Genomic DNA, 25,175 nt, shown 5'->3' with positions numbered 1-25,175 from the left:
AGAAAGAATAAGGATTGAAAGTGAACACAGTCTATGGGAGCTTTTGGACATCAGCAAGCAGGCCAACATATGATTGTGGGAGTCCCAAAAGGAACAGAAGAGAGATAAAGGCAGAGAGACTATTTGAAGAAATAATGGCCCAAAACTCCCCCATCAATTTATATTGATGAAAAACATGAATATAAATATCTAAAAATTCAAACTCTACGAAGGATAAACACAAAGAGATCCACACCAAGACACATAACCAAATTGTCAAAAGACAGAAACTCTTTTTTTTTTTTTTTTTTTTTTTTTTTTTGAGACAGAATCTCCCTCTGTTGCCCAGGGTAGAGTTCAGTGGTACAATCTCAGCTTACTGCAACCTCCACCTTCTGGGTTCAAGTAATTATCCTGCCTCAGCCTCCTGAGTAATTGGGATTACAGGTGTCTGCCACCACACCCAGCTAATTTTATATTTTTAATAGAGACAGGGTTTCACCATATTGGCTATGCTGGTCTAGAACTCCTGACCACAAGTGATCTACCTGCCTTGGCCTCCCAAAGTGCTGGGATTACAGCCATGATCCACCATGCCTGGCCAAAAATCGAAACTCTTAAGAGAGAATATTGAAAGTAGCAAGAGAAAAATGACTTGTTACATATAAGCAATAATCAATATGATTATCAACAGATGTCTCATCAGGAACCCCAGAGTTCAGCAAGCAGTGAGCTGATACATTCAAAGTGCTAAAAGAATTTGATGAAGGTGTTGGTTCATTAGACTGTTTCATGAAGTTTATATAAGCATCTATGGAGAAATTTCCCGTCATGTCTATTAAAAATGCTTTTAAACTTTTCCAAAATTACGTATTTAAAATGCATTCAGTACAACTAATGGAAGAATACATTTATTTACCTTATAATACAACATAATAGACAATACTACGTACATAATTAACAATACTATGTATATGCGTAGATACCCTTTCTACCTGCTTGCCTCTCCAGTCCTCCCTTCCCTGACCATTTCCTCATTCCTCAAGGAGGTATTGTTGAAAGTCCTGGATTCCTCTCATATCCATTCTGCCCCTTCGTCTTAGTTCAACAAACCGCAGACTTTGGCTAGTACATTGCTTTCCAGCTAAAAGACTGCATTTCCCAGCTTCCTTTGCAACTACATGTGGTCAGTGCTTCTAAAATCTAGCCAGTGAGATGCTAGTAGAATTGTCCTGTGTGGCTTCTTAGAGCTCTCTAATAAAGAAAGTTTTTTCCTGTTACTGTTACTCACAAGCAAACCTAATTCTACCTAATAACAAATATTGGCAAGGTTGGTAGGTTGGTGTTTCCTTCTGCATATTTCTCCAGGCCATACAAATATGTACAATCATATATACTAGATGTATATTTGAATGTGTCTCACATCCTTCGTTTAAAAATATCAAAATGTCTCTACTATCTTTTCTCAAAGAAGACAGTAAACGCAATAGGAAGCAAAAATTGCCTGTTATTTATAAATCTCTAATCAGCAAATATTTTTAAAAGACCGTTCTCAATATTGGCATATGTAAAACAAAATAAGTGCTCTCTACTCCTGCTGGTGGGGAAGGAACTAATGTAAACTTTCAGGATAGCAATTTAACAACAGGTAACAAGAGCTTTCGAAATGTTGCGATGGAGCAATTTCCCTTCTTAGGAGTTTATGTCAAGGAAATAACCAGAGAGCAAGAGATCTGTGTCTAGAAACGTTCAGGACTATCTCCCAGTTATGTTGAGAATGCTGATGGTTTCCCAGTAGGGAAGCAGCTCAGTGGAATATGGCCCGTCCACAAAATGGAATATCATGCAGTCATTAAAAGTGCTGTTTATAGATCATTTTAATGGCAGACACAATGCTCTGTCTGTGACGTAAAGGGGCAAACTATAAAGTACACATGAAAAAAATATGTGCATCACACTTGAGAGAAAGCCCAAACGTAAACATTTGAACACACTGGTGTCAGGTCTCTCTAGGGGGCACTGCTCATAACCTCAAGTCACTTCATGCATTTTTCTTTGTTTCCTAGATTGTGGAAAACATTTACCCAATGCATTTACCCAGGTTATGTAAACATTTACCCAGGGGCATAGGAGGCACACTGTAAGTTGCTGCAGTCACGGTAAATACTGAATCCTGACGACATGGTTGACGTCAAGTCTCCTGAGCTCAAAGCACCCATAATCGCAGTCCCCCCCGCCACCCCTGCAGGAGTCTCACATGCTACCCGACAATCTGACTGCACGGTCTAATTCCCTGCTACAGCCCGGGCTGGTGGACAAGCCTTCCCCTAGTTGGGCAGTAGAATGACCAATGCCTGGATGACAGAGTGCATTTTGGCCCATGGCCCTGAGTGGGGAGGAACAGGGAGCTGAGGTGAGGAGGACAGAGCAGCCACAAGCCTGCTGCCTCCGGGCACTTCGCATGCCTCCGTGGGCTCTGCATCACCTATGGTCCCACTTCACATGTGGGGACAGCCAGGCCCTGGCATCTTGCCCTGTCATCCTTCCCTGGTTCTGTGTCTCTCGGTGCCAGTCATTTCTGTGTGTTGAATTTCGGTCCATAGACACAGGACTGCAGCTCCTGCCACTGTGGGGTCCTCTCTGCCTGTGGGCTGCATGGTAGCTGCAAAATAGCATCACTCTCCTTTTCTGCACAGTCCTTGGGGCTGCAGAGCATAGGGAACAGGCCTCAGCGTTCAGGAGTCCAGCCCGGCCCTCAGCCACCTGCTAAGGCAGCTTCTTCCTCACTCTCCACTGAAAACTGAGCTCCACTAGGCAGAATCGGGATTTGATCTGTTATTATTCAGAAAAAAAATAAACTCCTTCCGTAGGCCCTCCTATTAGATGAGAACATGTGAAGGGAGGCATCCCCAAGCGTCCCAGCCACAGCCACACCGTAGTTGGGAGGGGTGACTCCATAGGTGGGGCCAGCCGAGCCCCCCTCTGTCACCTGTTTTCTGCCCCTGGAACTTGGCACTGTCTTCTCAGAGGGCAATAAAGTTCCAGAGTGAGAGACGGCAAAGGAACAGAGGTGGGAGGGAAGCTGGTTATGGCTTCAAAATGGGCCTGTCCAGATCCCTTTACTCATGCCTCCCACACGCATTTGGTGCTGGCTGGGCAAGAAAAGAAAACAAGAAACTGAGGTATTCCTGGTTTTCCTTTTTATTCTATTGGGTTTTGGCTGCTTTCTGAGTTTAAAAACCTGGGACTGAACCCAAAGACCACTGCCCTGGGCCCACTCCAGAGCTGCCCAACACACCTGCTTCCGAATGGAAACCGAGGCGAGGGACTTTGCCCTGGCTGCCCTTTCACCTTCAGAGACCACCTTATGGGGTCCTGGTGGGGCTCCTTCTCTGCCTCCCCTTCCAGACTGTGCCCCCAGGGCTCAGGGCTGGCAGGGACCGGCACAGAGGGACCAGGAGGATGTGTACAGGTGGGGATAGTGTCCCTGGACAACGAAGCTTTAGTGGATGAACCCACAGACGCCTCCCTGCAGGTCACAGAGGACAGGGCCACACCTGGCTCCCCGCTGCACTCAGGGCCTTTCTAGGTATCCAGTGGCCGGAAAGTTTCTGGTATGGAGTGGGTGCTTCCCAAATGTGTGTTGAATGAAGGAGGGAGCAGAGACTCACCTGTTCTGTGGATAGCAGGAGAGGGAGGGGCCCCAGCCCTCACCCCGGGAATCAACCATCTGGGGGTGCATGGAGGAAGAACTCCACCTCCCCACTGTTGGATGGATGGATGGACAGCCTGATGTGGGACCGGGAGGAGGTGTCCCCAGGCCACCCTCCCATAACCCGGCTTAGAGCATCCCGACGCCATCCCCATATTAGAGATGGGGAAATGGAGGCCCAGGGAGGTGAGGAGACTTGTCCAAGTCCACAGAGCCCAGAGCAGCCGAGCCAGGAGGCAAATCCAGGCCAGACTGGCTCCAGGAGAGCCCGAGGCCTTCCCCACCCTCAAGGCCTGTGCAGCTGCCTTCTTCCTCCCACGCGCGGCCCCCAGCCTGGCCCTGACCCTGCGTTCCCCGCACATCCCCACAGGATCTGCAGATCATCAGCACGGACGAGAGTCAGGTGTTCGTGGCGGTGCAGGAGTGGTACCAGATGGACACCTACAACCTGTACCAGTCGGACCCGCGCGGCGTGCGCTACGCGCTGGTCCTGCAGGACGTGCGCAGTTCGCGGCAGGCGGAGGAGAGCGTGCTCATCGACATCCTGGAGGTGGGTCCCGCGTGGATGTGGGCGGGGTCTGCCGCCAACCCCCTGCCCTCTCCCCCACCTCCTCTTCCTCCCTCCCTTCCTGCCTGTCTCTAATGCTGTCTTAAGGGTCTGCACACATCTTCTGTAAACAGCCAAATATTTTAAGCTTTGCAGGCCAAGAGGCTATTATATAGGTATTTTTAGAGGAAGAGAATTTCCTTCTTGAGGAAATATGAAGTACAATGATCATCGAGTACAAGTTTTTGTCATGAGAAGAATGGAATTCTTTGAGGGAATAACGTTTTACTGACTTGGGTTCAGCCTGAGTGTTCTCTGCCAACTCCCTCACAAGCCCTCATCAGAAGTCCTGGGCTGGGGTCACCCCTGAGGGCAGTGCTTCTCTCTGAGTGCCCCGTCTCTCTCTCCCTCTCTCACTCTCTCTCTCTACCCCAGCCCCTTCATCTCCTCCTTCTTTTCCCTCTCTGTGTCTGAAGTCTGCCTTCCTCTCTCTCTCTCTCTCTCTCTCTCTCCCCCCCAACCCCAGCCCCTTCATCTCCTCCTTCCTCTCCTCCTTCCTCTCCCTCTCTATGTCTGAAGTTGGCCTCTCTCTCTCTCTCTCCCCCCAGATCCTCCCCACCCCAGCCCCTTCATCTTCTCCTTCCTCTCCCTCTCTGTGTCTGAAGTTGGCCTTTCTTCTCTCTCTCTCTCTCTCTCTCTCTCTCTCTCGCTTGCTCTCTCTTGCTCTCGCTCTCTCTGTCTCCCTGGAATCCAGCCCTCCAGCCTCCCTCCTGTCACTTCTCTCACCACATACGAATCCCTGGCCTCCCCTGCTGGGTTGCCATCCGAGCTCGGATGGGAGCCTTCCTTGCTGCCCTCCCGGGTCCCCCCTGGGCCTCTCGCATGAGCCTCCACTGACCCCAGAGAATGCCCCGTACATCACGCCACTATTGCTCCATTTCCACCTGGATCCCTGCAGCAGCCCTGCTCTGGCCAGGCCCATTTACAGGTCAGAAAACTGAGGCTCAGAGAAGGCAAACGACCCGCCCAGGCAGACCTAGACGTAAGCAGGAAAACCAGGACCAGCCCAGGCCTGTCTGCTCTGAGCCTGGTGCCCTCCTCTTGGGACCCCTCTCAGTTGTTCACCTCCAAGCTCCTTCCTCTTGCCTGTGGGGACACCCCCAAGTGGCCCATTGACGCAGGCTGGGGGAGTGTCCTGTGGGTGGCCAGTAGACCCTGGGCAGGCAGTGGCATTGATGGGCTTGTGAGTGGGAGGCACCAGGCTCAGCATTCATCCCTCCCTTGCCAGAAGTAGCAGAACAGTGGTCCCCAGGAAAGTCACAAATGGAATCATTTGTTTGCAATGATAACCCATTTGTCAGGGTTTACCTCCACAGCAGACGATGCAGATACAGCCTCACTGCCCAAAGCCCCCTGCAGGCAGCGCCCAACCCCACCCCTAGTGTCCCAAAGGCCCTGCCCTGTGAGCCTCTAGGAGGGGACTGGGTCCAGCACAAACGTGGCTCTGGAAGGCAGTGGGTAGGTGATGATGGGATGGGAAGGGGGCCAAGAACAGGGTGGGGTGAGGCTCCACGGCCGTCCTGTCCACAGGCATCTGTGATGCCTGCACCACCACATGCCGTGTTCTGGGCCCTGCCCTTGGGACAGGGCTGGATATGACATGCACCATGCACCCCTCATGAAGCAGGAAGATGGCTCCCAGCTGTAGTTCTGACTGAGAGTGCCGGGGCCTGAAGACACAGCACAGAGGCAGTTGGCCCACCTGGGGCAGAAGTCAGGGAGTGCTCCCCGGAGGAGGCTGAGCAGGAGTTAGCCAGGTGCGGAAGGAGCTCAGAGCCACACCCAGAAACCTCAAGGCAGGAGGAAGCAAGGAGCCAGAAGAGGTTTGCAGTGGCCCGGTCCAAAGGTGACACCCACTCTCCACCACCTGGGTGCCCTCCCAAGGGATATCCCTTCTCTGAACACCATCAAACATGGGTCACAGCTGGTTGTTACAAGCACAACTCTGGAGCCTGACTGCCCGGGGTCAGGTCCATGAACTGGTATGTATTTGCTCTGTGGCTGTAGGTGGGTTTCTTAACCTCTCTGTGCTTCCCTATGTGCAACAGGGATGGTAGCAGCACCTTCCTCACCGGGTTGCCGTGAGTTTTAAGGCTGTCATTCCTATTGAATAGGCAGAGCATTCAATAGGATCCAAACGCCTGGCTCCAAGTGAGGACTCACTTTGTTTGCCCAGCACTTGCCCTTTCTGGGGATCAGGGATAATTAATGGGTGGGGGCTGACCCCTGAGTCTCACTGCACACGGCCAGTACTGTTGCTGTCGTGGTTGTTGTGCACCCAGCAGCACATCCAGGAAGAATGTTTGGTGCAGATGACACAGCCAGGTACTGCCTCAGAAGGCTGCGGGGATCTCTTCCCCTGCGGGGCACAACCTAGGTTCGAGGCAAGACAGCAAATCTTTCCTGGACTCCTCTTGTGCTGGAGCTTGGGTTATGAATGAGGACTTAGGGAACATAGCCCTGTCCCCTACCCACAAGGAGCCCTGGCAGGCATCTCAATGGGCTGAATGGTGACCCCGAAATAGGCATGGAAATGGTGGCCCACATCCTAATACCCAGGCCCTGCAATGTGACCTTATTTGAAAAAGAGATTTTTGCAGCGTCATGAAGTGAAAGACTCAAGCAGACATCATCCCAAATTATCCAAGGGGCCCTAAATGCAATCACAAGTGTCCTTATCCGAGACGGGAGAGGAGCCACAGGCTCACAGAGTGGCCCCGTGGGGACAGAGGCAGAGACTGCAGCCGCAGGCCAGGGAGGGCTGGAGGTGCGGAGCTGGAAGGGGCAGGAAGGATCCTTCCCTGGGGTCTGCAGAGGGAGCACAGCCCTGCCCACGCCTTGACTTTGGACTCTGGCCTCCAAGAGAATGAATTTCTGTTGTTTGAAGCCAAACAACTTGTGGGACTTTTTTTCACAGCAGACACGGGAATGAATACAGCTGTGATATGGGCAGTTATGCAGCGACACACTGATATTCTGAGCTAATGCTCCGCCAGTCAGACCCACCCAGGGGCCTTGGCCTATATCTGGATCCACGTTATTTATTGCTGAGCGTTTTCATGGAGACCCAGCTGGGATATAAAATGGCAATTACCCAATAACAAAAACCTTCATGGGCAAATCAGCCTTCTACCTGCCCGGAGGACAGCAGAAAAGCATTTCCACCAAGCAATGGGCAGGGCAGAAGCCCTCTGAGTGATGTCCCTGGGTCCCCGTCCTGCCTGCCTTGTCGGGGTTCTATGAGCTTGTAAGACACAAAGACTTGCGGCACGTTCCCCGGGCCTCCCTTCAGCACCAGACCACACAGCAGAGGATGTGCAGCCATTTGGTGGGCGTGTGGCTGGTCCGAAGTCTAGCACAGTGGGACCTGTCTGCCGCCGATCTATAGCCAGCACTCACACTCACACACACAGACACAGGCTCACACACATGCACACGCTCTGCCCTCTCCCAGCCCCCGGCAGCTCATCTCCTGCAGACCAAGCCCAGAGTCTGGAGGGAACTCAAGACCCCTGTGACATGGAGTCCTGGGTTTCTGCAGGGCCTGCACTTGGTACCGCATCTCACAAAGAAGCTGGACTCTGGGCCAGGGACCCCATCTGCAGTCATCAAGTCGAGTGAACAGGAGACAGAGTGATGTCCCATGGGCAAGAAGGAGCTGGCTCATCCCAGCCTTTGAGACTGTCCGCCCAGCAGGACCATTGATGAAGCTTCCTCTGCAGAGAGGAAGGCTACCCCCTAGATCACAGCATCCTATGCAGATAATACTGGCAGCTGAATGCTCTGTGCATGGATTTGCCACATGTATGACGTTCCCTAGAAATTCTGGGAGGATGCTCACAGTGTGATCCACTTGGCTCCTAACCCTGCCTGTCTGTGTTGATAAGACCTGGTAGGTCCCAAGGAAAACAGCCTGCCCTGCCCCCCAACTCCCACATCCAGTGAAGGCAGCCCTGAGTCTGTGAGAGCCAACTCCGAGGGTAACCTAAACCAGCCACAGCCATCAGTGGGAGGCAAAAGATCTGTAGCTACCACCCTATGCCTGCCCCAACCTTGCACTTTGAAACAGACAACTGGTTTGCTAGTTTCCCAGCTCCACAGATGGATTTTACCCAGAGCTCACCCACATCTGGTTTAGATGACTTAGATGAGAAGATTTGGAGCTTTTGATCTGGTGATATTTAGGGGAGACTTTCGACTTTGAATTAATGCTGTAATGAGATGAGAACTTTGGAAACCTTGATGGGGTGAATGTATTTTGCTTGAAGACTGATGTGTGTCCTTGGGGGTCAGAGGAGGGACTGTGCTGGAGAGAATAGTGCCCCCCTCAAAGATAGCCACATCGTGAGCCCCAGAACATGCATGTATGTTACCTTATGTGGTAGAGGAGGAATGAGGTTGCAGATGGAATTAAGGCTGCTCGTCAGCAGACAGGAAGATGACCTGGGTTATCTGGAGGGGCCTAGGGGTCCTTAACATTGGAAGAAGTAGGCAGGAGATAGAGAAGATGTGATGGTGGAAACATGGTCAGAGAGATGCAGCATTGCTGGCTTTGAACACGAAGGAAGGGGCCATTAGCCAAGGAATGCTGGTGCCTCTAGAAGCTGGAAAAGACAAGGAAAGGGATGCTCCTTTGGAGCCTCCAGAAAGGAATGTGATTCTACTGACACTTGACTGTGGCCGCATGCTAGGCTTCTGCCCTCCAGAGCTGTGGGAGAATACATGTGTGTTGTCTGAAGCCACTGGGTTTGTGACCATCTGTTATAGCAGCTGCAGGAAGCTCAGACCCCAGTCCTCTGGTTTCATCATTATGGCTGCTGTTCTTCTCCCCTTGAGGACCTGCTGGAGTTATGAGAATTCAGTGAGAGGACATGTGTTAAGCTCAGTGCCTGTAACATAGAAGCACTTAATAACTGTATGCCATTACTATCCTAACTAGAATCTTTGGCTATGGGCCTTTGGGCAGGTGGCACCCCCTCTGAGCCTCAGTTTCCCATGGTGCAGGCTGCATATACAGGTGTAGAAACAGTTTCTAGCCTGGAACACAGGAGGCCTTGACAAGTGGTGGGCGTTCTTCTGCCTCTTCATACCACACTAGTGGATCTTGATAAATATGAGTCAAAACCCTCCATGAAATAAGGAACTTGCAGGAAAAGACCCTCTCTGGGAGCAAACCATTCGGTTGAACTATGTGAAGTTGCCGACAGTTGCACGTTTCTTATAGGTCAACTTAGTAACCACTCTTGGACGTTTGGGTCACTGCCATGGGCCTCTTAGGAAACCTTGAGAAAGGGACCAGGTTAACTCTGAGCACTGAAGGCAAGTGGAGCCCTGTCCTGCGTGTTCTAGTGGAAGCATGGACCCTCTTGTCTTCATTCCTTGGCATGTTTGTATGGGGATTGAGCTGGAGGTCCCCAGAGGCAAGCCCAGAGGCAATTCTATTGGTCCAGGATGCATGGTCCAATAGAAACAAGAGGCACTGGGGGGATCTGAGCTCTGAATCAGGACCTCTGAGGCAAGGATGGGTTGAGTTTGAGGGACAGGCAGGTCAGGGGTCCAGAACCCCACTTGCCATCTGATGGTTGGTGTCTGGACCTGGGAGAACAGCTCAGCACCATGAAGATCATTCAGGCTTCAGAGCTAGACCGAACTAGCTTCCCATTAAAGCTGGGGCTGGAGTCTTGGATCCCTGGTCCCTCTAAACCTCACTAACCTCTAGAATGTGCCTCAGCTACAGGCCATTGTGAGTGTGAAATGAGGCCACATGTGGGCTAGAGCACAGTGGATACATGGTCATCAGAGTGCTCCAGTGTAAGGTTACAGTCCTTCTTGTATTTTTGTCCCAGGTCAGAGGGGTGAAAGGAGTCTTCCTGGCAAACCAAAAAATTGATGGGAAAGTGATGACACTTATAACCTACAACAAGGGCCGTGACTGGGATTACCTGAGGCCACCCAGCATGGACATGAATGGAAAACCAACCAACTGCAAGCCTGTAAGTACCTCGGCTCACATCACATACCATCCATGGGGTGGATGCTAGATATAGCTTCAGTAATCAAAAAGGTCAGAGGTAGTAATGTCTGAGAAGGACCATCTGAGACACATGAACCATCTATTTCTGCTGGGCGTGGTAGAGAGGGTCAAATGAAACTCCTTGTTTTACAGAAAAGTTAATTGGAGGTCAGAGAGGGAAGTGTATCAGTTTTTCACACAGAATTGCTGTGCAATAAGCCACCCGAAAACAACAACATTTATTTCCCAGATCTACAGGTGGGCTCAGGTGAGTGGCTTTGCCAACCTTGGCTGGGCAGCTCTGCTGATCTTGGCTGGGCTCAGCTGGGTGGCTCTGCTGACCTTGGCTGGACTCAGCTGGGTGGCTCTGCTGATCTTGTCTGGGCTTGCTCATATGTCAGGGAATTGACTGATTTAGGCTGGTCTCCGCTCTGCACATCTTGCATCCTTCTCCTGGAATCAGCTTAATTCTCATGGTGATACCAGAAGTACAAGAGGATAAACAGAAACAGGCAAGTACATTTCAAGCCTGCTGGTACATCTGCTAAATCTTACTGGTCAACATCAAGGATCTGGGAAGTGTACTCTGCCCAGGGGAATGAGGGCCGGAGAGCAGACACTTGCTTCTAATTTGCCATGGAAGGCAGTGTACCATCATACTGTCAGTAAGTGATGGAGTTGGGCCAGAGCTCAGACATCATGAGCCCCAAAGCTGGCCCACTATCCCAGGGACACCTTTCTACATGAATAGAAGTGTCGACTGCCTGAGTCCTTGGTTGCCTAGAGTTGGGAGGGATCTCTCAAAGTAGCTGGGACTCTTGCCAGCTGTGTTGTGGCTACCAGGGATCCAGGTTGTGCACAGGCCCATGCTGGTGAGGAAGGAAAGATAGAGCTGTAAGGAGCCCTGATCCTAGCTAAGGTGAGCACTCAGCTACCAGGGTCCAGTGGATGCAAGGGAGGAAGAGGCTGAATGGGTGAAGAGAATCCGACCAGGCTTCTCACTCCCCTTCCAACACCCCCATGAGACCTGGCCTCTCCCGGGGCCTCTCTCCTTGCATACCATAAGGAACTCACCACCACCAGCATCCCTGCCCCTTTCTGGGTGCTGGGCAACTCAGGGTGGGGACAAGGGTCTAGTGTTGGAGCTGCACAGAGCTGCTGTCTTAGCCCCCTGACTGTGTGATCTTGGCTACATCAACCAGTGACTCTGAGCCTCCGTGGAAAAGGGAGGAAGATGATAAACATCCCTGTGGCACTGGGGTGAGGATGAGATCAAAGAATGCAGAGACCGGCCTATGCCTGACATGGAGCAAGCTGCAAGGAAGAGCGAATCTCGTCCCTTCCAAGCTCTCCCTCTTTCTACACTGTCCCCAAGGCCTAGAATGCCCCCTCCCTTTTCCTCATCTAGCAAGTTCCTACTAACACCTGAAAACCCTGCCCACATGTTCCCTCCACTGAGGAGCCTTCCCTGGGCATACTGCTTCTCTGTTTCCCACTGTCACCCAGAAGCATCTCTTAGACACTATACACTGGGGACGCCTGAAACCACCCATCTCTCTGCCTCAGCTTCCTCATGTATAAAATAGAAAGAACAAAAGTACCTGTTTGACAGGGTTATATTCAGCAAATCTGCGTGAACACTTGCTATGTGCCAGGCACTGTTCTGCAGGCTCAGAACACACCAACCAACAAACCAGAAGACATTCCCTGTCTTCCTGGGATTCCACCTGGCACACAGCAGGGCTTAGAGAATGGTGAGCCACTGCCGCCACCGGCCCCAGTGTTGGCCCATGGAAGCCATGGTACCAAGAGGTGAGCAGTTCCTCCTCCCAGATAGCCCTCACCCCAGAGCCAGGGCGGGACTCTGGCCCCAGGGCAGCCCGTTGCTCTAAGCTGAGGCTTGAGCTCTGACTTGGGAACACTCAGCTCTCAGAAGCCTGCTGTCCGCCTCTGCTTAAGCCCCCCACTCCTGCTGATAACACCTGTCGACCTGTGTGGAGAATTAATTACCTGCCCTTTGTAAAAATGCTTCCCAGAACAGAGTTGCTGTGAAAGGGCTAATTTTTGTATCATCATCGGCAAAGTTAAGCCATATTAATCTGTCAAAGCAAGTTTTTGCTAAGAATAGATTCTTGTCTGCGATTATGCAGCTCAGTGAGGAGATAACCTCGGTGAGATTTATGTCTTGGCCTTGAAACAATGAAATAGGAGCAAACTGGTGAGCATGCAGCCCCAGGCAGGCATGTGGGAACCTGACTGGGCACGGGGGAACGTAGAACCAAGTGCACGGAGCCCACGGGGGCACAACAGACATCAAACTACAGCCTCGCGGGCTGGGCACGGTGGCTCACACCTGGAATCCCAGCATTTTGGGAGGCTGAGGCAGGCGGATCACCTGAGATTGGAAGTTTGAGACCGACCAGGCCAACATGGTGAAACCCCGTCTCTACTAAAAATACAAAAATTAGCCAGGCATGGTGTCACATGCCTGTGATCCTAGCTACTTGGAAGGCTGAGGCAGGAGAATCGCTTGAACCTGGGAGGTGGAGGTTCCAGTGAGCCAAGATCGTGCCATTGTACTCCAGCCTGGGCAACAGAGTGAGATTCCGTCTCAAAAAAATAAATAAATATTATAGATATACATATAAAAAACACCCGCATGGCTCAGAAGGCCTGGGCTATCCTGTATGTGTGGTCATGGCATCTCCAAGGGTGAAAGTGCAGAGGCAGGACGAACTGGGCCACTCACAGGACCTCCTGAGCCACTCACAGGACCTCCTGACTATGTCCCTCCTGCAGCCACACAACCTCTCAATGAATGAGCAAACTGTACCTGAGGACTTAGTGCTCATAAAAGTGATGCCTGATTATTACAGAATTCTTGGAAGATACAGAAAGTTATAAAAAGGGAAATAAGGTATAACCAGAATCACACCATCCAGAAAAATAGTAACTGGGTATTTTTGTTCTTTACAATCTTTTCACTCATACACACATTACCAAGTCGTCACTGGGATCACACATGTGCGTGATTTTTCAGCCCTCTGTTTTTCTCTTAACTCTGGGTCACGAAACTTTGCCCAGGCCACTTGACCTGTGCCCTATCTGGGGATACCTCCTTCCCTCAATGGGGAAATGCAGGGATGGCTTTAACAGAGGAGTGGCATGATCAGATCTGTTTTAGGATGATCCATCTTCATTGGAAGGTGGTTTTGTACTCCAGCTTGGGAGTACTCCAGCTGCATCTTGAATTCAGCATAAAACTTCATTCACTGCACAGTCCATGGTCACTCTTCTGAGGCATGAGGCTGCGATGAGTGCTAGGCATCCAGGTGGCTGGTGCTGCATCTCCTGGTCCTGGTCCATCTGGCAGTCTTTGATGATTTGCTAGACACTTCTTTAGGGCACCCTCTGGCCCCTATGTGCCAAACAGGCAGAGAAGGGAGAGTCCTGGGACAGCATCAGGCCCCAGCTTGGCCTGCCTCCAGCCCTGCAGGAACCCAGGCCCACTTCAGTCAACACTGCAGCATTCTGCACGGACTCCCAGGGCCACAGCCTGTCCCGGGGGTCTCCTGTCCTTGTCCTGGGTGGCCTTGGAGGAAGCCCCGTCTCTGACGACATGCACCCGAGGCTAGTTCTGGGGCTCCTGATGCACACTGGCCTGCCACCTGTGCAGGGCATCCCGGTGCCCTGTGGGCGGGCTCCTCCAGGCCTGCTGGCATTGCCCTTCCTTTCACCTGGTGGCCCAGGCTCGGGTGGCAGTGAGTGTGTCAGACACCAGCACGGTGCCTGCAGCCGCCTCAGGAGCTGGGGGAGACGTCTGTTTGGCCATCAGCAGGCCCCAAGGTGAATGCAAAGGGGTTCATAGTGCTGCCTGTGTTCACCAGTGGCCTGCAGGCCGTAACTGGCCACCCCACAGGGAACGCTGAGGAGGGTTCCATTTCTCTGGCCTGAGTGCCAGGCAACCAGGATAGGCCACTAGTGGTGAGGGGTGGGGAGAGGTAGCTAGGGTTTGTGAAGCAGCACCCTCTAATTCAACTCTGCCCACTGTGCATGCAGCAAGTGACCAGATGTACACAGCTCATCAGGGGAATGGGAGAGGTTGATGGAGACCAGCCCATGAGCTCTGGCCTTCTAGAAAACCTAGAATATCAAAGCATGGCAGAGCCAGGGCGGCCTCTGCCAGGCACACTGCTGCTGGGGACTCCCGCACCACACCCCTGCTGAGCTCCTTCTCCTGATTAGAGCTGCCTTCTGCAGTGCGGAAGCCAAACGCTGCCTACCAAGATCACAGCGGCCTCCTTCCCCAGCAAGCCGCCTCTGTCTTCCTTCCTGAGCTATCTGGGGGGGTAGGAGGGTAGGACTGAAAGATGCCAGACCTGCTTTTCCGTTGTAAGAAATCGGAAGAATCTAGTGCAGCGGGCAACGTCTTAACATCTCACAGGTGTTCAGTGGGGTCTATTTGTCGCCATTCGATCCAGGTGTTTCTGGAACCCTCAGGTGGCTCTCCAAGGGTGACACAGTGCCCAGACTCCTGCCACCCAGGGCCCTGTGGTCTTCAGCTCGGACTCCCTGGGTTCCCCTGGGGATGGTCTCAGTCCCTCAGTCATCTTCAGGATGTGCCTCTGCAGTGGACATGGGGCACCTTTCAGCCGAATTTGCAACCTTTCTCTTTTTTTGTTGTTTTTTAACAGCTTTGTTGAGATCTCATATCCCACATAGTTCACCTTTCAAGTGTAGGTTCAGTGGCTTTTAGTCTATTCAGAGTTGGGCCACCATCACTACTGTCCCTTTTAGGACATTTTCACCACCCAAAAAAGAAACCCCTGATCCTTAGCTGTCACCTCCCTATCCCCCATCAGCCTCCAGCCCCTGGCAACCACCTGTCCGTTCCTGGCTCTATAGATTCCCTGCTCCGGGCATTGCTCATGGATGAATCGTACAACATATAGTGCAACCCGTACATCTGTTAAATCCTAGAGAAGACAAATAAAGCCCATCTGCCGACTGCAGCCGCCACCTGGTCGCATCTTATCCAAGTCAATATCCCATTTCCTGAACGGTTTAACATTTAAGTTAGGGTCACCTGTGTAAAACGTAAGCAATTCATGGGCCAGAAGAAAGTGTTATTTTACCACGAAATGAAGAGAGAGGTCATCTCTGACGTGGATGTTAGTAGATGATATGACACCGCAATGATGAGGGGATTCTGGAATGAGCCCTGCAGAGCGGGTCAGCAGGCCTCACCGTCGCTGTCTCCATTTTGCAGATGAGGAAACTGAGCCCCGAGGCTGCCCAGAAAATTAGTGGTGCCTCTTAAGTTACAATTTGGATCTCTGGGCACCCAGTTCTAGGATATTTCTAAGCTGGAGATTTTTAACAGAAAAAAAAAATTGTAAGGCGGCAAATACAATGTTTACCATTCTTATAAGTAAACAATTAGGCAGTACCTTGCCCAGGGGAACGGCTGGACCCCAGAGGTGTGCCATATTAATCCAATATCCTGTGAAGCAGAGGTTATTGTCCCATCTCACAGAGAAGAAAGAAAGGCACAGAGAGGCTAAGCATTTTTCCTAAGGCCACACCTCCATTTAGAGGAGGTACGAGGAGTCCAAGCCCTGCCCTTTCTGTGACCAGCCTGAGGACTGCCCTGCCTCACTTCACCCTGTGGAGTTCCCTGACTTGGGGAAATTAGGAAGGCTGAGCCCAGAGTCATTCCCCGACAAAGCCTTTCGGCATCTGTCGGTTCAGTGGGGTCTCTGGTGGTGCACCTGTGTCACCAAGGAGGACTCGGCCAGCCAGACCTCTGAGACCCAGTATCTCAGGCTGCCAGAGGGAGATCAGGAGAAATGGGGTCTCCAGAGCCAGCTCCCTGGGGCTCTTGCACACTTAAGCCACCCCTCTGTATCTCAAAGTGGGAGGGTCTTATGGGGTGACATCCTCTGATGCCAGGGATACTGTGGTCACATAAGAGGCTCCCAATAAAAGTTCTGCATAGGTGAGTGAATGAATATGAGCTTGGGCCATGCTCCAGGAATCACATCCCACAGCCCAGCACTGCACACAGGAACTGTGTTGGTGAACCCACCTGCCGGGACCCATTCCCAAGAGCCCTCAGTGGGAGAAGCCCCAGCAGCTGCATCTGTGAGCAGAGGCACCACACCCAGGGGCTGCGGGGGTCCCTAATCTAGACCAGGGAACCAACAGATCCTCCTGGGTGTCTCGCCATACCTAGATGCTGTGGGGGTCCCTAATCTAGACCAGGGAACCAACAGATCCTTCCAGGTGCCTCACTTGTGCCCGCTTCCACCTCCCAGGCTGTCAGCACAAGACCTGCTGAAGCTTCCCTTGTCCTTCCCACCCTTTCCCTACAGGTCAGCCTCACACCCACTTCCCATCCTCCATCCATTCCTCCAAGGCACTCCTGGCCCAGCCTTCTCTCCCAAAAAGCCACAGGGGCAGGTTTGTCATCAGGCCTAGTTTTCCTAAGGATGCTCCTACTCATGTGTTGACAGTTGCTTCCTTTCTCTTCCTTGCAGCCAGACTGCCACCTGCACCTGCACCTGCGCTGGGCAGACAACCCCTATGTATCAGGCACCGTGCACACCAAGGACACTGCCCCAGGCCTCATCATGGGGGCAGGTAGGTGGCTTCCATCACGGGCAGCTGACAGGTGCCGTTACAGCCCAAGAGTACCTCCAATCTCAAGGGTCAAAATGGATGGTCATGGGCCTGAGGGCATAGTATGTCCCTTAGGAAGCAGTACCACTGCATCTCCAGGAAGCTGAGCTCTCATGGCAAATTCTGAGAAGTGAGTGCATGGCCCAGGGTGGGCATATGATATGTGTCGGCAGAATGGAAAGATGAACAGATGGAAGAGTTGACCAATGGATGGATGGATAGATGAAGTGATAGATGATGGGTGGGTAGATGTTGGATGAATGATGGCTGGCTGGATGATGGACAATGGTGAATGGATGGATGGAGGATGGATAGGTGAATGGATCGATGATGGATGGATGGATGATGGTAGATGAGTGGTAGATGGGTGGGTGGGTGGATGGATGAGTGGATGGATGGATGAGTGGGTGGGTGGATGATGGATGATGGATAGATCCTGAATTGATGGATGGATAGATGAATGGATGAATGATGCATGATGGATGGATGATGGTGGATGGGTGGTGGATAGGTGGATAAGTGGGTGGATGGGTGTGTGGATGGTTGGATGGGTGGATGGATGATGGATGATGGATAGATCCTGAATTGATGGATGGATGATGCATGATGGATGGATGATGGTGGGTGGGTGGATGGATGGGTGTGTGGGTGGATGGATGAGTGGATAGATGGATGAGTGGATGAATGGACAAGTGGGTGAATGGATGATGGATGATGGATAGATGCTGAATGGATGGATGGATAGATGAACGGATGGATGATGCATGATGAATGGATGATGGTGGATGGGTGGTGGGTAGGTGGATGGATGGGTGGATTGGTGTGTGGATGGATGGATGAGTGGGTGGATGGATGATGGATAGATGCTGAATTGATGGATGGATGATGCATGATGGATAGATGCTGAATAGATGGATGGATAGATGAATGGATGGATGATGCATGATGGATGGATGATGGTGGATGGGTGGTGGATAGGTCGATGGATGGGTGGATTGGTGTGTGGATGGATGGATGAGTGGGTGGATGGATGATGGATAGATGCTGAATTGATGGATGGATGATGCATGATGGATAGTTGCTGAATGGATGGATGGATAGATGAATGTATGGATGATGGTGGATAGGTGGATGGATGGGTGGATGGGTGTGGGATAGATGGATGAGTGGGTGGATGGATGATGGATAGATGCTGAATTGATAGATGGATGATGCATGATAGATGGATGTTGGTGGGTGGGTGGGTGGATGATGGATGATGGATAGATGCTGAATGGATGGATGGATAGATGAATGGATGGATGATACATGATGGATGGATGATGGTGGATGGGTGGTGGATAGGTGGATGGGTGAGTGGATGGATGAGTGGATGGGTGGATGATAGATGGATGATGGGTGATGGATGATGGGTGAATGGATAGATGGATGATGAATGAATGACAAATGGATAGAAAAATGGATAGATGGGTAGGTGGATAAATGGATGGATGATTTGTATCATGGTTGATATTTATTGGCCCCTGAAAAAAGTGGGGGGAGAAAAACAAGTATACAACTAGCACTTTTTTGAAAACCCAAAATTATAATTTTTGTGTCTGTCTCTTCCCCTAAACTAGAACATCCAAGAATCCTGGTATGCTGATCAAATAATACCATAAAATGAGGTTGATTTGCTTTAGAAGAACCATTCAAAACACAAAGTAGAGTCACCTGTCTGGGGTCACTCAGCTGGTGTGTAGGAGAGCCGGGCAAGACTTTGCACATGGGGTCTGTGACAGTCAGAGAGGCAGCGTCTCCTGCAGACACTGGACAGCAGAGGCACAGGCCCAGAGCTCACACTTCCTGAACCTAGGACCCCTTCCCTCCATTTCCCCTAGCACCATCTGCCACACAGAGGGGTTGGCCATGTGGCCAACAGCTAAGGACCATATGGATGTGAACCCCAGCCTCTGAGCTGGACACATCTGACCCTTCACCATATCCCAGCACCAAACTGGGGCCTGGCCCAGGGTGGGCCCTCCAAGGCTGTGAATGAGTGAGTGACGGGACAAGTGAATGAGTGGCCATGTTGTGATGGCAGGAATGGCCTTCTGGGTGGAAGGGGGAACATGGGGACCCCAAAGGACCAGACCAGAGTGAATGGAGTGGCTGGAGGTGAAGCCTACTGCAGGGCTGGGTCTGACGGCAGAGACCTGGCCTGTCTGGGGAGGCTGGGGCTTTGCAGCTGGGAAGAGAGGGGATTGTGAACAAAGCCCTTTAGCTTCTGGAGTTCCTCTGTGTGCTCTATATGCCTGGGGTCCTAGGCAGTGACAGCCCATCTGGACAGCCTCTGTCTGCCCCCACAATGACCAATGAAAATGCGACCCGTCAGCGTCAATGTGAAGCCGCTCACTGCCTATCAGCTTCCACGCACAGACAGGCTCACCAGCCACGTTAGATGCCCCCAGTCCTGTGGACTTGGTTTCCTGGGCTTCTCAGTGACAGGGTATTTAAAATGCACTATCTTGATTGGCTGAAACCCCAAATTCTTGACCAAAATACAAAAGGCATAATTTCCAATGTTTCCACCGCTCAAAGGCCCTGAGAGCCCAGAATGAGCATCCCGGTCCCCCAACATCTCTCAGTGCATCCCTGAATTGTGCAGGAGTCACACAGAGCACTGAGAGCAGCCCCCCCCCCGCTCTGTGGGGGTGTCAGTCACAGCCAGTCACAGCCTTCCTCCCTCCCTGCCTGCCCCCCGCCACACTGTCCCTACGAGGGCAGGAGGCAACACTTCTATTTTATTCCACTTCTGTTCAGTCTTGGGCAGGGCTTTCCTGGAAGATGGAGCCAGCTGTGCAATGTGAGTCAATTGATGTGTCCATTGTTTCCATCCTCCTCTCCAGCCCTGAGCATCTGCTGAGAGCAGGAGGAAAAGGCACGTGGGCTGGCTGCACATCTGCTGGCCTGACATGGCTGCCTGCCCTGGCACAGGTCCCGAGGCCATGTGGCTGCACTGCTGGAGGTGGCTGGGGATGATGGCTACCTGTTTCCACAGGGTCGCTCCCCTGCCCGCCCCGTCATTCATTCCTGAATTCCATCCCCGAGCCAGGCAGATAAGAGGGATAAGCCCCAGGCTCTACACCTGCCAGCTGTAGGACTCTGAGATTTCACTGCACTTCTCTGAGCCTGTTTCCTCATCTGCAAAATGAGATGACAAAACCTCCACTGTAAGAATGAGACAGGGTAAGACAGGAAACCTTCAAGGCAGTTGTGCTCTGCCAGGCTGTCCTCTCATCCAAGGGGACGCTGGACACTCCCGCCCACATGCCAGGCACTGCAGTGGGTGCTGGAAATGAGGGAGTTAAGACTCAGTCACTCAGGGGTGAGCAGAGGAGCAAAGGGATGATGACCACAGGGCCAGATGCATCCTGATGCCAAGTTCCTACAAGATGGTCCAGAGGGACGTAGGGTATGGGCACTCGATTCTGCCCTGGGGTTTGGATTGAGCCTGCTGGACAAATGGGCATCTGCCAAGCCGACCCACAGGGAGGAGGACGCTTGAGGCAGAGGGCACCGCGTGTGCAGGGTGGAGGTAGGGGAGTGCCGCACTGGGGTCTCAAGCTCGAGGAGATGCGTTCTAGTCTCTGGGGACCATCCTCAGGTCCAGCCTGCAGAGATCAGACTGCAGAGGGACCCAGAAAGTGGGGCCGTGGCTCCAACTATTAACAGAAGGGGATGGATTTGAGAAGGAAAGACAGAAACTTGACTTCTAACCCCCCCGGTAGAGAATCAGCCATGTTGAGCCCAGAAATCAACCCAGCTGTGGCTGAGGGTGCTGGTGGCGGGTTCTTCCCGACTGGGCATGTCGCAGGACTGAAGGGCTGGCTCCCTTCCGAGTGCTCCTGTGGTGGACTGAGTGGCATCTGAAGGATACGTCATCTTCATCCGTTCTTCCTCATCTTCACCCTTTCTTCCTCATCTTCATCATTTCTTCCTCATCTTCATCCTTTCTTCCTTTCGATAGACTAGGATAGGAATCCTCACACTGAGTTATACCCTATGAGATCAATGCTTCCTGCTCCACACCTTCGGGTCTCCCAGCGAGCCAGTGTTCCCGGACCCTGCACGGTCTGTGGCCAGCTGCTTCCTACCACCCCCATCACCGAGGCTGCTCTCCATGCCCAGGGCAGGTCCCTGGGTTCCTGCTCCAGCTCATGTGCCTCCCCCAGAAAGCCAAAGAGTGCAGAGTGGGTGCCAACCCCCACCTGCTCCTCAGATACCATGGGTGCCCCAGGTAGTTACGGAGTCCGCTCCCTGTACTGCCCTTTGCCCCATCTTGGTCACTGGTCTATGTCCCAGCTGATCATCCAGACGTCCTCAGGACCCGACACAGAGCAGAGGCTGGTGAACACTTCTCCGTCCCTAGCCCTGGCAGAGGTGATGGTAGCATTTAGCCAAGAAAACCTTGAGGGTCTGTTTGGGAGCTGGGAGCCCCACAGCCTGCTCTGTGCTGCTGGCTTGGCTCAGGGAACTGAGTCTCAGAGCCATTTGCAGGCCCAGCCCTCCCCAGTGCAGTCCCTTTTTTGGCAACTTGGCCAGTCAAGGGCCCATCAATGTCAGGACGTGTCTAGATGTGAGGGTGAGAAGCCCTTGGCCTGGCTGAGGGGCCTGGGTGGGGTTGGGAGCTGATCTGAGCCCCACCAGCCCTGTGAATGCTCAACAGACCCTTCTGAAGGTGGGACCATCAGCAGAAACTGGAGGACCACGGGGCAGCCCACTCACTTGGGCCCCAGCTGTTTCTCGGTGATCGTCAGTGCTCCCTGTCTCTTGCACTGCCCCGCAGTCCTCCTTGATGAAGTATGGGTGGGGTAGATTTTGGTGTGTGGCCTTGCTGTTTTCTGGCTGCAGGGGCAGAGGAAGGATGGAGAGGAAGCATGCCTTCATTCAGTGAGCACTAACTCCTACCAGACTCTGCTGGCACCGAGGAAGGGCAGGGGTCCTGGGCCTGGGGAGAGGAGGCCCAAGGAGACACCAGAACACCCAGGCAGGGAGGCAGCAGGGAAGCTTCTCCCCTCATCACCTCCCGCCACCCTGGACCTCAGTTTCCCATCCGCAAAATCAGGGTGTCAGCCTCAGCTTTCCACAGGCCCTTCCACTCTGACAGCCTGCAATGTGTTCCGTGAATCCCTCCTTCTTTCCCCCGAGACTGTTAGGTGACTGGCAGCCTGACAGCTTTGGTAGACAGAGCAAGGAAAACAGATAGCATTTCTTAAAAGACACACGTGTGCACGGTTGAAATTACAAACTGCAAATTGGCCCTGCGGTGTGCTGACACAGCAACACTCCCTGCCCGGCTCTGCCTGTGATGTGTGTCCTGGAGCGGCTGCTGGTGTCTGGGATAGCAGAAAGATAAAAGGCACCCCTTCTTTCTCTCCTCCCTGCTGCTTGTTCTGTTCATTCATTCACCTCACTCACTTCATTCATTCAGCAGCCATCGCTCAGCACTTTTTGTTTGCCAGGCACCACACTGCACAGAAGGGGCAGGTCCAGCGGTACCCAGATTCCATACCTACCCCTCTGCCTCATCCATCCTATCTGTCTTGCACCTGCCCAGGTCCATGTTTCTTCCCAGGCTGCTCCCTCTTCCTTGGACACCCGGTCCCCTTTCCCTGGGCCAACCATGTTCAGGTCTCCAGGCTCCACTCGGAGGCTCTTTCCTGCCTGAGTCTCTCCTTGAGGCTCTTCTCACGGGTCCACTGTCCTGGCTCTGTGTGCACCTGCACAGCTGCCCTCGTCTGCTAGATTCAGAGCCCTCGGGGAGCAGGGCCACAGCTCATTCAGCTCAGGCTCCCCAGAGCTCAGCACAGGACTGAGCAGAGAGTAGACACTTAGCAAACGCCATTGAATACATGCAGGAGAGAGTGAGTGGTGGAGCTGAGAGAATAGGTGGATGGAGGGATGATCAACTGGATGGATAATAGATTAATAAAAGATGGATGGGAGGATGAATAGATGGATGGATGAGTGGATGGGTGGATGGTTAGATGGATGGGTTGGTGGATGGATGGATGGGTGAGTGGGTGGGTGGATGGATGGATGGGTGGATGGGTGGGTGGGTAGATGGGTGAGTGGTTGGGTGGGTGGGTGGATAGATGGATGGGTGAGTGGATGGGTGAGTGGATGGGTGGGTGGGTTGGTGGATAGATGCATGGATGGATGGATGGATGGATGGATGGATGGATGGATGGATGGATGGATGGATAGATGGATGGTTGGATGGATGGGTGGATGGATTGGTGGGTGGGTGGGTGGATGGATGGATGGGTGAGTGAATGGGTGAGCGGATGGGCGGGTTTGTGGGCGGGTGGGCGGGTGGGCAGATGGGTGGATGGATGGATGAATAGGTGGGTGGATGAGTCGGTAGATGGGTGGATTTACGAGTAGGTAGGTAAATGAATTTCAACAGAAAGACAGGCACACAAACACCCTGCCACTCTTAGAACTCACTTTTAATTCATCTATTTGAGGACAATCCATCCCCTTTGGAATTTTCCAGTGACTTCTAAACTTGACCCTGGATAAAGTACTTCTGAAAGTGCCACCTAAATAAAGCTTCAAAGGGCAAGTGATATACAAGTCACTGCTCTGTGCTGCTGGCTTGGCTCAGGGAACTGAGTCTCAGAGCCATTTGCAGGCCCAGCCCTCCCCAGTGCAGTCCCTTTTTTGGCGACTTGGCCAGTCAAGGGCCCATCAATGTCAGGACGTGTCTAGATGTGAGGGACCCCAGAACAGCTTCAATGCCATCATCATGGTCCCCATCATCCTGGAGATTTGGACCCCTCTCTCTGCCACAGCCATGGGGTGCAGTGGGAGCCCCAAATCTGTCTCATCAGAAATCCATTTGTTTGAACCATTTCAGGATGCTGTTTAGGGTGGGCTGGACGCAGCACCAGAGGCTGCTATGATTTTCCTGGTGCTCGTGCTGTTATGCATGGCCATTGTTCTTTCTATAGGAGCGTCATGTGGGTTCACCTTCCTCATCTGTAACATGAGATTGGCTTGGATGCTGGGCATGAGTTCTTCCCATTCTGACACTGCCCACAGCATTAAGTCTGAGCCCCTCTGAGTGGACATCAAGGCTGGAGATGGACCCAATCAGCCCAGTGCTGTGGCTCCAGTAAACCCAAACCACATTCTGTGCCCCCAGTTGGTTTGGTGCCCACCTCACCTTCCTCCCAAATATCCACCCAGCAGCTAGTGAGACCCTGCTGTGTGCCCACCTGCCTTCTCTCCTGCCTCTGGCTCCCCTGCACCCAGTCCCTAGGAGCTGTCTCTAAACACAAACTCGGCTATGTCCTGCCCTGCTTTCAAACCCCACAGGGGCTGCCCGTGAGCCCACACTGGCCCACCTGGCCCACGTCCTCTCCAACCCGTCCCTAACCACACTCCATGCTTCTTATTTGTGGACCACACCAGTGGATTCTCTGAGGTGCCCGAGCTCTGCCTGCCCTGGGCCCCTGCTGGAGTCCCCTCATGTGGCTGTCTTTGGGCAGGGCTGACCCTTCACTGCGGAGAACCAGACCCAGAGCCCCAGCCCAGCAGCCACAGCAGGTCTGTGTGGGAGATGGAGACCCAGGGCACAGGCCACTGTTGCTTGAGGATTTTTCCAGGCTCAGACTTGTTAAAGAGGGAAAAGCTGGACAATCCTAAGGGTGGTGCTGCCCCTTTTCTTTTGGACCAGGTAACCTGGGCTCGCAGCTGGTGGAATATAAAGAAGAAATGTACATCACGTCAGACTGCGGTCACACCTGGCGGCAGGTAAGCTGGCCGGGAGGTGCCCGGCACCCCCACCCCGTCCAGCCGGGACCCTCCGTAGACACTTCTGTCATCCCATCCATTCCAGAGGCTCCGTGGGAGAAGCTCTGAGCCATGTCTCCCATCTTGCAGCCCAAGTGGCTGGAGCCAGGGCTCACTTTAGCAGATGTGCATCTGCTGCATTTGAAAAGCAAGTCCAGGCAGATGGCTCGGACCACCCAGCTGCTCTTCCCGTGGTCACTGATGGGGAGTGACAGATGCGAGAAACATCTCCACACAGTTGGACATGTCACTGCGAACATCTGAGAAATGGGGATAAATGCCAGGGAAAAGAACAGGGAGGAAGTCCTGGCCAGGAAGCCACATGGCGCTTCTGAGGCTTG

General features: G+C 52.6%; 1 protein-coding gene across 4 annotated transcripts in view; it reads left to right on the top strand.

Moving 5' to 3' along the window:
- Positions 1–25,175, top strand: part of SORCS2 (sortilin related VPS10 domain containing receptor 2) — a 569,237-nt gene that overhangs the window by 500,433 nt on the left and 43,629 nt on the right. For all 4 annotated transcript variants that reach the window (XM_028848328.2, XM_028848326.2, XM_078003137.1 and 1 more), the window contains 4 exons: positions 4,062–4,241; positions 10,145–10,291; positions 16,851–16,953; positions 24,719–24,795. In XM_028848328.2, the coding sequence (XP_028704161.1) occupies positions 4,062–4,241; positions 10,145–10,291; positions 16,851–16,953; positions 24,719–24,795 (507 nt within the window). The remainder of the gene's footprint in view (positions 1–4,061; positions 4,242–10,144; positions 10,292–16,850; positions 16,954–24,718; positions 24,796–25,175) is intronic.

This window comes from Macaca mulatta, chromosome 5 (assembly GCF_049350105.2).
Source record: "Macaca mulatta isolate MMU2019108-1 chromosome 5, T2T-MMU8v2.0, whole genome shotgun sequence".
NCBI lineage: Eukaryota > Metazoa > Chordata > Mammalia > Primates > Cercopithecidae > Macaca > Macaca mulatta.
The sequence above is the reverse complement of the archived record's forward strand: the minus strand, read 5'-3'. Positions and strand labels throughout refer to the sequence as shown.